Source organism: Pleurodeles waltl, chromosome 4_1 (genome assembly GCF_031143425.1).
Source record: "Pleurodeles waltl isolate 20211129_DDA chromosome 4_1, aPleWal1.hap1.20221129, whole genome shotgun sequence".
In the NCBI taxonomy this organism is placed as follows: Eukaryota; Metazoa; Chordata; class Amphibia; order Caudata; family Salamandridae; genus Pleurodeles; species Pleurodeles waltl.
The window spans coordinates 585,488,503-585,506,259 of record NC_090442.1 but is presented as its reverse complement, the minus strand read 5'-3'; the positions used below and the strand labels follow the sequence as shown (position 1 = coordinate 585,506,259).

The following is a 17,757-nucleotide window of genomic DNA, read 5'->3' as shown; positions in this document are numbered from 1 at the left end:
CAGGACACCTTAGGGGCTGTCCTGACTGGCCAGTGACGACTCCTTGTTTTTCTCATTATCTCTCCTGGACTTGCTGCCAAAAGTGGGGGCTGTGTCCAGGGGGCGGGCATCTCCACTAGCTGGAGTGCCCTGGGGCATTGTAACACGAAGCCTGAGCCTTTGAGGCTCACTGCTAGGTGTTACAGTTCCTGCAGGGGGGAGGTGTGAAGCATCTCCACCCAGAGCAGGCTTTTGTTTCTGTCCCCAGAGAGCACAAAGGCCCTCTCCACGTGGGGTCAGAAACTTGTCTCTCAGCAGCAGGCTGGCACAGACCAGTCAGTCCTGCACTGAACAATTGGGTAAAATATAGGGGGTATCTCTAAGATGCCCTCTGTGTGCATTTTTCAATAAATCCAACACTGGAATCAGTGTGGGTTTATTATTCTGAGAAGTTTGGTACCAAACTTCCCAGTATTCAGTGTAGCCATTATAGAGCTGTGGAGTTCGTTTTTGACAGACTCCCAGACCATATTCTCTTATGGCTACCCTGCACTTACAATGTCTAAGGTTTTGCTTAGACACTGTAGGGGCATAGTGCTCAGGCACCTATGCCCTCACCTGTGGTATAGTGCACCCTGCCTTAGGGCTGTAAGGCCTGCTAGAGGGGTGAATTACCTATGCCACAGGCAGTGTGAGGTTGGCATGGCACCCTGAGGGGAGTGCCATGTCGACTTAGTCATTTTCTCCCCACCAGCACACACAAGCTGGCAAGCAGTGTGTCTGTGCTGAGTGAGGGGTCCCTAGGGTGGCATAAGACATGCTGCAGCCCTTAGAGACCTTCCCTGGCATCAGGGCCCTTGGTACCAGGGGTACCAGTTACAAGGGACTTATCTGGGTGCCAGGGTTGTGCCGATTGTGGAGACAACGGTACATTTTAGGTGAAAGAACACTGGTGCTGGGGCCTGGTTAGCAGGGTCCCAGCACACTTCTCACTCAAGGCAGCATCAGTATCAGGCAAAAAGCGGGGGGTAACTGCAACAGGGAGCCATTTCTTTACAGGAGGGCTTTGGGCACCGGCACGTTTTTATTTACAAATTAAGCACTGTGCTAACGTCATCGCTAATCACTGTGCTGTGTTCTGAATCCTAAGTTTGTGCTTCTCCGGACCAAGCACTCTTAGAAAATGCCTACCAGTGTGGATGACATGTGAATCCTACACCTTGTAGTCCCCTGTAAAGTGCCCTGACACACTACAGTGGTATGAGAGGTGCTATAAAACAAATGAAGTACATGTGACAGAGAGACTACGGAGAGATGAGAGGTCCTTATGGTTTACTTCCTTTCCCCTTCACTTATTTATGTGAAAAAGCTTTCTCAGATCTTGCATACCTAAAAAATAAAAACATAAATCACTCCGGAAATGTAGAGTCTGACTTGAGGACTCACCTTTCCTAAATAAAACCAAACATTGAAAAGGTAGTTGCGAAGATGCGATAAAATGTTTCCCAATAAAATGATTCGATTATTGCATATTGTTTCAATATAAAATAATTTTATCTTTAGTAATTTGAGTATTTGTTTGGGGTGTACTTGTTATATTTTTTGCAAATTACTGTTTTAATTTTGGAAAATTAAATCTTACAAATTGCTGGGGGTCCCCGGCTTCCAGTAATGATTCATTGGGGGTCCTCAGGAGTCAAAAGATTGGGAACCACTGCCCTAGTTGATTCTGCCACTAAAATGCGGTTTTGTCTAGAACTGCTAATGTTGGTATGTACATTATGGGAACTGACTTGTTTCACTCTCTAAAGGATTTCTCTCTTTGCAGGAGCAAGCCTCCAAAAGCGAAAAAGTCTTGAATCAATGTAAAAGAGTCTCCGAATGGGTATGAGAGGCTGCGTTGGACATGTGGTTGCAAATGAACTTCTACTCCCTAACCCTGCAAGGCTGTATCATGAAGCAGCCCATCTCAGTAGGGATGGCACAATACATTCTGCATTCACCCATTGGTATGAGCCCTATTTTTCATATAAGGCACAGATTTATTGGCAGTTCTGTGCCATCTCCCCGTCACAAAATACTGGAATGGGAATTAAGTCCAGTCCCTCTTCTCCCCCTCCCCATTGGGGCCTCCTTGTACACCTTCATCTGGATTTTATCCAGATACAAATGTGTGCCAACTACTCATATGTCTTAGTCATTGTGTGTATGCTTTCAGGATGGGTGGAGGCGCATCTCTGTGCTAGTGCAGCAGCCATCATATTAGCTAAGTTGTTACTAACAGCTTCTATCTCTTGGCTCAGAGTACCAGATTGCAAGTGACAGTGAAACAACACTGTGACAGCGGCAGTACAGGCAGCTTCCAAAGCTCTTGGAATAGACTAACATTTCCATGGTGCATGCCACCCCGGATTAGCAGGCAAAGTAGAACAGACCAATGGTACCCTCAGACAGCTCAGAAACTCAACTGAAATGGACTGATGCCCTGCCACTAGTACTAAGGTCCCTCAGAGCAATTCCTTCACAGAAAAATAAATTGAGCCCATAAGAGGTAATTGTGTGCGTCCCCATGACGATCCCCTCAAATCCCCCGGTTTCAGCTGCTAAGCTGGATTTACAATTGAATGATGATGCAATCTTTTAGAAAGCTGGATGTACATATGCATTCACAAGAGGAAGATCACAATGCAGCTTCGTTGGCATGGGCCATACCAAATCTTACTCATCACCAACACAGCCACTAAATGACATGGTCTCGCATGGTGGATCCACTCATCTCACTGCAAGCAAGTTGCTCCCTTTCAGACAACAGCATTTCTGCTTCCAGACCTGTGCCTGGCCCTGAATCCCCTTCCAGAACTTTTGCTGCTTCCATTTGCCAGCAGGACAAGACCACCTTTTCTTCCTGCTTTACCACATGACATTCATCATTACCATCTTAGTCTGAGATGAGCACCCTTCCCCTCCAGTCCCCAGATCCCTCAGTAGGTCTGGCTCACCATCTTTGTTGCTGCCTTGAGTATCTTGTTGATAGCGGGATATGTCCCCACTGTAGAATGGGGAATCACTCAAAGTTCTACTCATACTGAACCTGTCCCTGTACGGAGCTGCTGCTACTCTGCCTATAGGAACAATTTCTATGTGCTGTTACTGGAAAAGTACAGATAAACGATAATTATTGCACCTTTCTGGGTTTGAACCCACTTGCTTGTTGACATAGGTGGTAGTTTGTCTTTAAATGGTGTGCCCATCAGTTACTGTTGGACCTGGCCCTTTCTACAGGGTCATTCCCCAAACTTTCTGCCTTCTCCCCCTTCTGACCTATTTTGGCTGATATTATGACTCCGGTCACTTTATCACTGCTAATCAGTGCTAAAGTGCATGTGCTCTCCCTTGTAACTTGGTATGAGTGGCTAATACCTGATTGGAATATTTAATTTACCTGTAAGTCCCTTGTACAGTGGTATCCCTATACCCTGGGCCTGTCAATTAAATGCTACTACAGGGCCTGCTTGCGCCACCCACAGAAGTAGCCTTTTAAACCTGTCTTAGGCCTCCTATCGCAGGGCCTGCGTGCGCAGTTTACTGCCACAGGGACCTGGCATCTAAATTTACTTGCCAGACCCAAAGCTCCCCTTTTACTACATTTAAGTCACCCCTAAGCCCTAGCTAGCCCTATGGGCAGGGTGCTATGTATGTAGAAGGCAGGACATGTGCCTGCTTGTGTGGCCTGTCCCGGTATTGACAAACAGCCTATTTGGTTTCTCACTGCTGTGAGTACTGCCTTCTCATAGGATTGCATTGGAAATGCCCTGCCTTATGTCTAGGGGGTATTGTTTAATTTATGAGGGGTAGAGTAGGCATGTTTGGTATGGTTGTAATGGTAGTGAGAAATTGTGCTTACTGGTGTAGGTGGATTTTTTACAATTATAGAAATGTCAATTCCAGAAAGTGAGCATTTCTCTGTGCTTATGACTCTGGTGTTTTCAGCTTGACTCCAATTCACGTCTGGGTAGATTGACAGCTGGGCTTTGTGCATATGTTTCAGACAGCCTGTACACAGGGAGGGTGGAGGTATCACAGAAGTGCATTTACATACTGGATGGTCTTCCAGGGCTGAGATAAGGGGAGGCGGGGCACACCTGCATTTGTAAAGGCAGTGCCCTGGCCTCACACAAAGGGCTTGTTTACCCCCAACTGATGTCTGGAGCCTGTGCTGGAGGAGAGAAGGGACACTCCTAGAACCAGTTGTAACTGGTTTGAAGCTCCTCTCCCCCTCATTGAAAATGCTTTGCAAAACTGAGTATAAGTACAGGGGATTTTTCCCTATAAAGACACACAAGGAACATACTTGGAACTGAACACAGAATGCTGCTGGAGGGTCTCATCCGGAACCGCCTTGGACTGTTGCTGCTGTGCTGACCTGTGGCCTGCTGGGTCACTTGGAGGAACTGCCACTGTCTGCATCCTCTTTGTACTGGGCTGCTGCTGGGCACTGCCGCCCTGTCCTGAATTTGTGTCCCCAGAGGCTGGGTGCTGTGCCCCAGACCCCTGGGATCATGGGCTCCCTAGCACAAAGACAGCGCTGCAGGGGAAGCCTGCTGAGTGCCTTGTGAGTGCTCCTCTTTTCTTAACCAGCATCTTCTTTTGATTTGCTGAAGCGCCTGGATAGCGCTTTTTGTTTTATTTCTTAAGCGCCTTTAAAGCGTTTTCTTTACTCCCCCCTGAGCAAGGAGAATCACCGCCGCGACCCAGGATTCTCCAGCGTGTCCTAACCGGCTCCTCAACGTGCCTCCGGAGCATGGGCACGAAGAAGGTGGAAGCCGGCGTGCTCCTGGTGGCGTCTTGAGAAGTGCCCACCAGGACACAAGCCGGCTCCTGCTATTGAGGGATCACCGCCGCGGCCTGGACAAGAGGAGACTATGGGGCACTAGTGCGGCCCGCAAAGGGGAGATGAGAACCCCAGCCTCTAAGGTGAGGAGGCTGCGGGGCACTTTCGTGGCGCACGAAGTGCAGAAGAGGACCCTAGCAGCCGAGCTGACCAGGGAGAGCGAGGCACCAGAGTCCTGGGCATCGACCAGGCCGAATAGGAGTGCAAGGGGAAGTGACCCGACACCTGAGAGAGCTAGAACAGAGCGACAATACCCTGGTGAGTCGGCCCTCACCTCTTGGTTGCCCTCGCACCCCTCGGGCCCCGAGTTACCTGGCTGCTGTCCTCTGGGGATAATCAGCATTTAACATGGTCTGCTTTCCTTGTAGGGAAAAGGTGGACCTAGCATTTGAGCTTTAGGGAAACGCTTCCCCATTCTATGCATTCATGCTGAGGTTGTATGTAGACCCGCATTCAGGATGGTATCTTGGCATTTCTAATATGTTTATCTGGACATGTGCATTAGGGAGGGTACAGCCATGATGATGCCATTATGGTAATGTCCTTATGCATTTCTGGTGATATGTGCTTTTACCCTGATATGTGCATTCTTCTACTCATATTTACTAGACTACTGTTTATGTTGCAGAATAATCAGTAACCTATGTTTTATGTGACTACTGCTGGTTTTTGCAGGGTAACAGTACTGTGTAATGTTCTGACAACTGCTTGGTTAGCGGGGTATTACTGGCATGTTGTGTTTCGTCTAATGATGTTGTGTACAATACAGATTAGGTTTATATAACTTGGTGTTGTGTTTCCTTTGTGGTGTGGTTATTGCGTCACATGTGTTGTGCAATCGCTTTACACAGTGCCTCTGGGTTAGGCCTGACTTCCGACACTTGCCTTGATCATTTGTATCTGGGCACCAACTGCCACATTGTACTGCCCATTTGTTATCAGGGCTTTGAAATTTTTTACAATCCTTTCAAATAAAACATACCAGACTTGCCTCCTCTTGCACTGATGGATTTGCTTGTGAGCACTGTAATACAAAAAGATTCCACTGCTTTGCTAGGGAATAGTAAATGTGACCTTGTTGTAGAGAACATTCCTTTTAAACTACCCCATAATGAATTCAGTCTTCTCCGTGGACTATAGATTCATAAGTGTCCCCAGCAAGGGGACTAAGCATAATTCAGTTGTGGATCTAGAGCCTATCCATGGATGTCCTTAGATTGTACTGGGACTTATTTGTTAATGATTTTATTATTCCTGCTATGAGACACTTTGGTGATCACCCTTTACAACAGAGGTGAAGTAGAAAGGCTGCCTCAAATACTACTAGACTCTTTTCTGCTTTAATTCTAATGTATTAGATGAAGCAAAAAGAAATACCAATATCATGGAAGAGGTTTGCCAACTGCATCTTATTAGCTAAAGGGTTAGTCGCAGACCAATTAGATGCCCATGGTAAGATGCTGGCTCATAATAGGATGGAATTAGATTATATTTTAGCAGCAAAAGGGGTGTGGAGGGGGCTGGGTGTGAGGGTGTGTTGTGCTGTGCTGTTGCAGGCTCTGAATGTGGCATTCATCTTCCCAACACCTCACTCAGTAAACACGAGCAAAGAGACCACGTTAAGGATAGAGCTAAGAAACTACAGGAGTTACAGAACAGGCTAGAATTAAATCTCTGTGGCATCTGAACGTGGCTAGGTGAAGTATTTTGGCACCAGGGAATTTTTTTTAAAATCATCTCTACAATTGTTTTAACTGTGGTTGTCCTATAAGTATTAATAAAATTGATAATGTGCATAATTCTACACACTTGCACAAATAAAGGCCTCCTACCTTTGAGGATGATGAGGACAGTGAAAATGAAGCTATAAAAGAACGTTTTGAGATTATTTGTGACTGAATTATTCTAACAAAATTTGCCTCCCAGCAATAAAATGGGTGGGGGATTGTGAAAGCAATCATATATCCTTTCTACTGCACCTGCATGTCATAACGTGTACTGATACATTTTAAAAACAAATTATGTTATTTTACTAATGTATAGTGCCCTTTATCCTTGCTACGCCAGTTCTGTTTCATGACTATTCACCAGAACAGCTATTTTAATGGATGTAATACATTTTCACATTTCCTGCAATTCTCAGCAAAGCGTATCCTCTTTCAAGGATTCTGTGATTTTAGACAATAATGAATAACTTAGTTTGGTCATGTACTTGTATCTTAATTTCAATACATCTAGCATTTCTCTCTTAGAAGATCCTGCCACCAGCTCATTAGATAAGTTCAGTTGAAGTTACAAAGTTGTGTCACTTGTTTAGGCTTTGTAGTGTTGTAGTGAGAGAAAAGTGTAGAAAAGCTGTAAAAAAAAAAAAAAAAAGCATTACATTATTCACCTAGTCATTTTGGACAAGAGTTTTGGTCGGCTGAAATGGCAATTGTCTCCTGATTATCTGCTGTGCCTTTTGCTATTTTTCCATTAACGTGTTAGACTTTTGGGTTTCCTGATGCGTTGCATTTTATTTTAAGGGAGACATTCATTATTCTTGTCAATGCTAATAAAAATCGCTTGAATCTAAATAGTATGAGAGCTACAATACACTTCAAAACTGAATAAGATGCAAATCTTCATATGTAGACCAACGCTTTTCCAACTCAAGCACCATCTAAATTGTACACATATGAGAATTAACCTTCTACTAAACTACCTTCTTCTGATCATTAATAGACTTAAGTTTTATTGTAAATAACATTGTGTGCTACTGGATAGAAATGGCTATTTTCATGCTCAAAGATTCTTACATAGGGATTGTATTGCTGTATCAAACGATACTGAATCAACAGAGCTTCATTCAGTATAAACATTTATACAGCTTGTGCTTGTTATAAGTTTCACAAATTTTCTACAGGACTGAAACAAGTACCAATCATTGAGATCACACAATCAGTATTATGACATCATAAAATAATCCCAAAAAAATAGTCTGTTGGACATTTGCCAATATCACAAATTTCAATTGACTAACGTTATGTCTTATCACCGAAATGATCTGTCACTGATGATTTTCCATTTGTATATTGCTTTTGTGTTCATTCAAATGGATATTTAGCTTTCGTGCAGTTTTGTAACATAAACTAGACCAAATTGGCATTTCAGTGTGTAAATGATTATTTGAATATCACAGGTGGTCTGTGGATGTGAGATTTCTGTTCCAGGTACAATGCTATTGCAACTACCACAATTGTGGCATGGAATGGGCCCTTTCGCATTTAACTGTCTGATTTGTTGTCATGTTTAATTTGTTACAATGTTTTCTGTGGTAACCGTCCATTGATGTGTAAACAATAGTTGTGTGTTGAATAAACCCTTGAAGTTTGAATTGTAGTATGTTGCTGTATGACTAGTTTGATTTTTTGAGGCTGCTGGAGTATTTGGAGACAAACACCTTCATTTGTGGTTTGTGTTTACTATTCTTACTAAGCACAAGTTCAGTTTGTCTCGAGTCTGTTCATTTGGCTACATCCAGAATCTTTCTCTTGGCAAACCATTGCCACATGGTTTCTTTGGCCGTTTCATTGCATTCCTTGTTTATAACTATTCTTTAGGTTCTCAAAAGAAATTTTGCTATTTAACACCAGCTGACCGACAATCCCACACACATTTTGGACTGGACCAATGGACTGGAGATAAAATTAGGATGCTCCAGAGATGTCACACAAAATGCACAAATATTCAGCAAGGGTAGGCTTGCAAGCAGTCTCTCCCTATTTTATAGGGGTTATGTTCCGCGTTTGCCTCACAATTCAAATATTTGCATGAATAAATGGGAGCGAGGCCTGGAAATCACCATTATAGAAGACACATGGTCAATCATGTGTTCCGGAGCTGCTGGGGCTGTAAATGGAGTTCAATTTGAAGAAAATGGCTAAAATAAAATCTGATGGGTTGGTACTGTTTCTTATTAGGACTGCCTCCTCGGTTCTCAACTGGGTAAACTAATTACTCCAAACCAACAAACTACCAGCAGCTAGACTCACCATAGCTCAGAAGTGGAAGGCAAATAATGCAATACTCATTTAGTTGTGGTGGAATAAGAGCATGTACGACTGACTGCCTTGGTTACAGACCAATGCAATTCAATTGACAAAGCCTGGACCCCTTTTAATACATGTGAGAATCACAAACACAGTAGCTAGATGCTATTAAATTAATGTCCAATTATGGCTTATCAGCACTGTTACCTATATCGATGACACACCCATGTAACCAGTTACTGCAAAGCGGTGAGCTGCATTAGGGGACATTGACTTGTTTAAAAGTGAGAGCATATCACCAATATGAGTAATGTTATATGTTTATACTCTATTGTTAAAGACATCACCTTACTTTTCTGACAGTATGACCAAGAGTTATCAAATTTATGTATCAAGTGCGATATGGAAAATGTATGAAAAAATGAGACTTGGTGATAAAACATGTATTAAAAAAATAAAATCGCGATAAGGGACACTTAGAATAGTTTCACGGCTTGAACACAATGGCAATGTTAAGTCTTCAACTGTATGTATGGAAGCAATAAACAAAAACCCATGTAGATGGTTGTAAACACACCTGCCATCCATTTCCCCACTTAAGCCTATTCTGCCTGTTTCCAGACAACAGCACTTAAGGCTAGACGTACGAAGAATAGAAATAGCGATCAAATAGCAATTTTTTGTGAATGGCTATTTGATAATCACTAATGTAAAAAGGGGTTAATTAGCCTCCATTCCCTAAATAGTGATGCTTAATGAGTTGCAAATAGAACGACCTCATGGATATTAATGAGGTAGGTCGCCATTTGTGACCCACTACAATTCGCTGTCATCACCACATCTGACGGCTGCTAAATAAAGCATTTATTTTTAAAAAGCAGACCTTTTTATGTGTTTAGAAATAGAACATGGAAGTTTTTTTTTTTATATATTATTTATTTTGAAGAGTAGGCATTCTCAAAGTGGAAGGCTGAAAGACGTCCCTTGGGGACCACTTGCCATATGCAGAAGGGTTTCCACCCATTTGGAGTTGGTGGTAAAGTGTGAATGTTTTGAGACCGCATTTTGGTCACAAAATATTCGTACATACCATTCCAATTCGGTATCAGCAAGGAACGCCCTCAACATGTCCTTTCCAAATACAGAATCGCAAATAGCGATTCAAATCATAATTTGGGCTTTGTACATCCCAAAAGGCATTTTTCAGTCACAAAAGGCGTGATTCGTCAAATCAGACCATTTGCAGCCTCAAAATGGTGTTGTACATCTAGCCTAAATTATTATAGCAATGTTCTTGCTTTCATTATTTACAAACGCACATTTGACAGTCTGTGAGGTATCTGATCAACCAAGTAATAAAAGAGCAAACTGAGATTAAATACATTATGGATGGCAAATCATGCATCCAGCAGCAAATGGAAGCCTTGCAGCAGGAGATAGTATGCTTGTAATAACATTTTACTATATTTTTGTATGTCACTCAATACGACGCCATTGGGTACAGGAGAAAATTCGGTGAGACTTGAAAATGTCAGACAGTGCGAGTGCAGCAATCGTGAGTACAAACACATAGCCCAGAAATTATATTATCATCTACATATTCTTTCTGTCACAATTTTTCAAAATAATCTGCTATCACGTGTACAACCAAGGTCTCTGGTCTTGTATTTAATCAGGCTGATTCCCAATTGAACTGATTTATAATAATGCATTCAGCCCCCAGGCACGATTATTCTACTGTATTGATCCAGTCCAAGCGTTTGTACGTCTCCCTTTCAGCGCCATACACCAATCAATGTTACATGCCCATTGCGAGACTGTCAGTAGCACAGGACTCCCCTTATTTCTTAGTGATGTTCTTTTTCACTACAACAAAGCCTTGATTCACAGTCTCTGGTACCTAGGCATGTCTGTGGTCATTCAGACCCCTAGAAGTGCAGCTGCGTCTATAATTTAATACTTTTTTAACGTATGGGGAGATACCAATTATTGCCTGGGCATATATATATATATACATACACACACAACAAGCTCTGCAAGTGAAAAATACAGATAGCATTACTCAATATTCCAGGTTAGAAGCGAAACTTTTCAATTGGAAGTATTTTTCTGCAGCTGAAATCAAGTGTAATGAAATAATATATGAACCTTACAATGCTTATCTTCATACATACCAGTTAGAATCTTCAGGCAGAGCGGAATAGGTAGATTTTTGGGACGCAGGGGACAAAACTGCAGCTGTTTAATGAAGGGAATCATGTTAAAACATTTATGAAACAAAGCATTTCAGTTAATCCTCAACAATAACCATATAATTTGGGATTCATCAAATCAATGTGCAAAAGCATTTAGGTACGAGAGAAAGTGCATTTAACCAAGAAAGGGAGGTGAAAAGAAATAAATCCCATATTAAGACGTGTTGATGGATCACAAATAACTTGTTAGTCAGTGATCTAAGCCAGTTGTGTCACAAGATCAATCATTTTATTTATTAGTTCATAATACATGGGATTCTGCAATCCCTAGATAAACGTCATTATCTTATTTCTTTATAATCGGCAAATTGTGAACAACACCTACACTGCTCATAAAGAAAATATATCAGAACTCAACTATTATGAGATATTTCAGTCGACTTCAGACGTCACAGCGCATGGAGCCAGAACGAGCAGTCAAGGTGAAAGGCAGGTCAGGTCAAGGAGCAGAATTGAAGCAGCTGTTCAAAGTAACAAAAACTGAATGTTGTTTTTCTTTGCTCTGTATTAATAGCTTACCATGATAATCAGAGACAATGTGTATTCCTCCTTAGATAGAGAAAAGCCCAAATCTTTTACATTACCGCAGCTTTTTTCCCCCTTAAACCGACTTGTATTGAACTGTTTCTAATATTTGTGAGCCACAAATATCTAACAGTTTTTTGATGTGTTTAATTTTGCACTAGAGGCTTTAGTGTTATCCTTTGTGTTTGGAAACGTGCTTGATCTTTCATATAAAAGAGCTACGCACCAAGGTTTTAATTGGACAATGATAAATAATTAACCCTTCACACAACTCCTGATTTAGGGAGGGGGTAGATTTTGTGGGAGGTGGCAGTCGAATATTCGTAGATTTTTCACTAATTGTTTTGCTTATCCTTGTGCCGTAACTGAATTCAGTAATAAAAGCCACAGAAAAGAAAACGGAGTAGCATTAGGTAAGAGAATTAAGTAACTTCAAGGTTGAAGGGTAAGATTGCACTGGAGCCTGATAAGGAGTTATTGGACTTGGCCCTTTGTCTTACTCCTCCCTCCTTTAAACATGGTGAGATTGGCTTATACCCAATTTGCATATTTATTTAATTTACTTGTAAGTCCGTAGCAAAGGGGTACTATAAGTAAACAGGGAGTTTAAACATGTCTCAGGCCTGCCACTGCAGCGTGTATGTGCAGTTTTAAACTGCCATTTCAATCTGGGGAAATAAACCTTTTGCTAGACCTAAACCTTTCTTTTTAATACATAGAAGTCATCACTAGGGTAGGCCCTAAACAGTTCATATGGCAGGGTGCACTGTATTTAAAAAGTTGGACATGTACTTTTAAGTCCTGGTTACAATTGAATTTATCAGCACTGCAAGGCCTGCCTCTCCCATAGGATAAGATGTGTTAGCTTATTACATTTAGTAACCCAGACAGTGGGAAAAAAAGGGAGATGGGTGTTGGCAGGATGGGCTATTTCTGACTTGACGAGGGGGCGCAGCTGTAACTGAGCACACTTGCACATCTCTGTCTGTGCATACTCAAAGAATTGTGACACTAGTTTTTTGTGCCCAAGACAACCCTGGACCAGGGCAGAGACGCAGGAAATTCCAAATGACACTGTGGGTGGAAACCTCCAGAACCTCCTCCTACTTCAAAGTGGGCACAAGGTATAAATAGCGGACCCTCACATCCACCTCTGTACCTGTGGAAGACTCAGAAGGACTGCTGTGCTGCTCTTCAAGAACGGCTGCCACTCTGACCTGCTGCCTGAAAAGGAAAGAATGGACCAGCACCTTGACCCCAGGACACCCAGAATTACTTCAAGGGCTAGATGGCTGGCCTCCTGATCAAAGTCTCAGGGGCTGAAAAATCTACAACTACCTCGAACCCAGCACCCCAATTCTGCCTGCTGCAAGTCTAGCCCCCCGACAAGTGGTGCCAAGCCAGTTTTGGACCCTTGGAAGGGGGCCCGAAGATGCTTTGCCAGCCCAGCTGTGGTCCTGTGAGCAGAACATATGCAGTGTGACATCTCCTCGCAGCCGCTTTGGAACCGCAGTAGTGGGATGCATCCACAAAGAATCTTGCATTGCAGCCTGCAGCTTCCTTGGAACTACCACAGCATGATGCATACTCAACGCAGGCCTTTGCATTGTAAGCCCCTCGCCAACAGCATCATCAACGAAGACACAGGACTTCGCATTGCAGCCCTACAGCTTCTTTGAAACTGTTGCTGCACAACACATTCTTGATGATGGATTTCGCTTTGCAAGCCCCCTATCGATGGGCTAAACATATGGAGTGTCATCAGTTAGTGACCCTCCCCTTCTCCCCCTACTCTATATATTAAAGGGCAGATCCAGTCAGAAGTGATTACACAGAATTTGAAGATCAGTGGATTAGTTATAATTTTGGAGAATTAATGAAATTTGATAGTGTAAAGAAGGCACTCATTAACTCTAAGTCACATTGGTGAAGGCTGCGGAATTGATCAATTTTTAGACTGCATTTATCCTGTGAATGAATTAGACTTTGTACTATATATTGATTTTTCTCCCTCATAATAAAGATTTGTTGTTTTGTTCGAGTACAGTTTAGAGTAGATCACGAAGTTAGGGGAGGATGAGTGGAAACTGGTGTGGACTCTGGGGAACTTGATTTGTATGACATTAGAGTTGTTGTCATGTACCCAAGAATGAAACGAGAAGCTAGGATAGACAAGAGTGGGGGTAATGGCCCTTAGCAGACAGATGTCCAATAAGAAAACAAGCATTGTCAAAGGCAGTAGGTCTCGTCTTTCAGAAATTTGCTTTATCAATGCAAAACAAAAACAAAAAATGATGTGATGGTGCGAGGCGCGAATCAGTATGTAAGTCTCATGACACTTTCACGTATTATTCAGTTGGCATGAACATGCATGATGATTCGCTTAGTTTTACCGATCCAAGATGGTGGATGCCACCTGTCAGAGTAAATATAAAATAAATCATTTTCACCTGCACAAAAGCACTTTTTCAATGGGGAGGAGCCCAGTAGCAATTAGGGCATGCCAGGCACCTCCCAAAAAATGAAAACTACTTTTTTTTTTTTTTTTTTTTAAAGAACCAAAATAAGTGGGAGAGCAAAGAAGGAGAGGGTAGGGTGGGGGGGGGGATAATGGGAAGCAACAGATGAGTTTTAAGCCTTGGGGCAGGAATGTAACAATAAATCGGAACAACACAAAGAGCATGGGCTTGGGGACCGGTTTTGAGCAAGAAAAGCAGCACAAGAGGGGTAGAGCAAGATGCTACATGCAGGAACAGGTATTTGGGAGGTAACGGCATAAGAGAGCCAGAACGCAAATGAACTCCTTTGAGTGCATAAAGGAAAAGAAAAAAAGTTGTTTTGAATGTGAGTAGTGTAAGGGTACAAGTCAACCAATCAAAAGGATAGTAAAGACTAAGGTCCAGATGTAGCAGAGGTTTTTACCCATTCTATGTCTATGGGAAAAAGTGTTCGTACATATGGTCCTTAATGCTCTAGGCCGGGACAAATACAGAACCAAGGAAAGCCGTCAAATAAGAAGCAGGCAAATGAGTGACAAAAAAAGCCATCCAATGGTAAGTAATGGGTGGGCACTAAGCAAACTATTCTTTTGGTATGATCCGTATGAGATCTTTTGCGAGCAGACAGCTATAAGCGGTCTGTAGGTGAGATCTAAAACAAGCATCTGCAAAGTGGGTAGTCTTGCTTTTGGGAACTATTGGCTTTGTCAATGATTCTAGCCGGGCTGTAAAGCATCCCAATGCTGTGCAGCATGACTTTTAAACAGGAACAAAAAATACCTATGATGATACCACCAGCGTAATTTTGTAGGCTTCCACTAAGCATGCACATGTCTACAGAATTACGCGAGGCCATTTTTTTCTTCTGTTTGCCGAACTGGACTGATAAGCAAACAAGAGAGTAGCACGTGTTGGGGAGGGCAGCACTGGGGTAAGGAGGTGGTGGGTGGAATGACGGAGGGTTGGGAAACACAGCAGGGTGGGGGCAAAGCAACAAGGGGTGATTGGTGTGGGAAGCAATATAGGGGCGAGGGTGGGGGAGGAAAACAGAGGGCATGAGTGGGGAAAGCAAAAGGAGACAGGGTAATGTGGGGGAGGCAAATGGACAAAAAGATTGTTAAAGCACATGGGTGAAAAAGCAATAAGGGGGGTATAAGCACATAAGAACATTACAGAAGAGACATTTGAAAGAGCAACAGGAGCAAGCAGAGGGGGGAGAAGTACACGATGGAGACAGGGGGAAAAAACATACATTACACAATAACAGCGAGAAAGGCACAAACAAGCCAACGAATAAGAAGCACGCGAATGGCAATGAAGCTAAATAATGGTAAGCAATGGATGTGCTCCAAGCCCAGTGTAAACAATAGCCTTGCAACAGACAGCGCTTGTAAGGATGTGGCCACCCAAAGCAAAGAATTAAGTTGTCAAAAAGTAAACCATTGGCAGGTTACAATGGCTGAAAATTGTTGTTTAATGGTCCATCTCTTTTAACCCCTTCCCCGCCACGGACGTAATGGTTACGTCCATGGCAGCGCCCGTGTGGCGTCCAGGGACTGGCAGTCGGGGGAAGCGCTAGCGCTTCCCCCGAGGGCCGCCCCCCAACACCCCCAGGCCAGGGCTGAAAGGGGAATCCCTTCCCCTTTCACGCCCACCCCCCCCCCCCCCCATGACGTCAGCGCGCGATCGCGCGCTGCTTTCATGGAAACGGGGAATGACGCGCTGGAAGCCATTTGCTTCCAGCGCATCAAGGGAGAAGGTGAGTATTTCACCTTCGTGCGGGGTGGGGGTGCTCTCAGAGAGGCATCGAGGGAAAGGAAAGGGTTTTCCTTTCCCTCGATGTCTCTTTGAGCATTCCTGCTGCCCGATCGCGATGCGATCGGGCAGCAGGAATGCCCACTAGACACCAGGGATTTCTGTATGTGTGTGTGTGAGTGAATATTAGTGTAGGGGAGCGACCCCTTGGGCAAGGGTCGCTCCCCTTTGGGGGCACATGCTTTTTACGTCGTTTCTGCCCCCCCTGGGGGCAGATTGGCCCTATTTTTAGGCCGATCTGCCCCCAAGGGGGGCAGAAAGCCACTAGACACCAGGGATTTTATTCTTGCTGTGTATTTTTTGTGTTGGGGGGCGGCCCCTTGGGCAAGGGTCGCTCCCCTTTGGGGGCACATGTATTTTACGTCGTTTCTGCCCCCCCTGGGGGCAGATTGGCCCTATTTTTAGGCCGATCTGCCCCCAAGGGGGGCAGAAAGCCACTAGACACCAGGGATTTTATTGTTGATTTGTATTTTTTGTGTTGGGGGGCGGCCCCTTGGGCAAGGGTCGCTCCCCTTTGGGGGCAAATGTATTTTACGTCGTTTCTGCCCCCCCTGGGGGCAGATTGGCCCTATTTTTAGGCCGATCTGCCACCAAGGGGGAAAGAAAGCCACTAGACACCAGGGATTTTATTGTTGATGTGTATTTTTTGTGTTGGGGGGCGGCCCCTTGGGCAAGGGTCGCCCCCAGGGGCCCTCATGTATTTTTGGGCAGTTCTGCCCCCCTTGGGGGCAGAGAGGCCTATTTTTTTTAGGCCTTTCTGCCCCCAAGGGGGGCAGAATCCCAATAGCGCCAGAAATAGTATGTATGTATGTGTGCTTTGTGTTGGGGGGTGGCCCCTTGGGCAAGGGTCGCTCCCCCCAGGGGCGCAATGTATTTATTGTCGTTTCTGCCCCCCTTGGGGGCAGATTGGCCCTATTTTTAGGGGCAGAAAGCCACTAGACACCAGGGATTTTATTGTTGATGTGTATTTTTTGTGTTGGGGGGCGGCCCCTTGGGCAAGGGTCGCCCCCAGGGGCCCACATGTATTTTTGGGCAGTTCTGCCCCCCTAGGGGGCAGATATGCCTATTTTTTAGGCCTTTCTGTCCCCAAGGGGGGCAGAATCCCCATAGCGCCAGGGATACTATGTATGTGTGTGTGTGCTTTGTGTGGGGGTGTGGCACCTTGGGCAAGGGTCGCCCCCCCCCAAATGGTGCAATGTAATCTGGGTGATTTCTGCCCCCTCCCCTTGGGGGTAGATTGGCCTATTTTTTTTTTAGGCCCATCTTCCCCCAAGCAGAGAAGACTAGACACGGGAAAATGAAAAAATGGTTAGTGGCGGAGTGTTTGTCAACTGGCGAAGTATTTACTTTTATGATAATAACAGTTTTTCTCCTTTTTGTTTTAGTTCAAAGCTTTTGCTGACTTTGCTGTGGCTTGTTGCAGTTTTGGCAGTAGTTGTCCTGCGGTTTGCGTAGTTGCATGTTTTAGGTAAGTAAATAAATTTACTCCAAGTGAGTATTGTTGCAATGCATGAATGACATGTTTGTAGGTGGTGTACTGAATGCAGGATTGTGTGTGAAATTGTCCTTAGAGTTATGCACAATGATTATTGTGTTGTCTTATGTCTAATTTGCTTTTTTTTTTCTCTTTTTAGTGGGATATCGTTGGTGATTGCTGTGGCTGTGCAGAGTAGTTGCTGGTGAGTCAAGCTTTTTCAGGCAAGTGAGCAGTATAGTTTTTGAGTTTATAATTCTTAGTGATAAACCTATACTTTGTTACTTAT

General features: G+C 43.8%; 1 protein-coding gene across 2 annotated transcripts in view; it reads right to left on the bottom strand.

Moving 5' to 3' along the window:
• The window catches only part of MRPL42 (mitochondrial ribosomal protein L42), a 159,810-nt gene that overhangs the window by 79,146 nt on the left and 62,907 nt on the right, over positions 1-17,757 (bottom strand). For both annotated transcript variants that reach the window (XM_069228966.1, XM_069228967.1), the window contains one exon: positions 11,076-11,139. In XM_069228966.1, the coding sequence (XP_069085067.1) occupies positions 11,076-11,139 (64 nt within the window). The remainder of the gene's footprint in view (positions 1-11,075; positions 11,140-17,757) is intronic.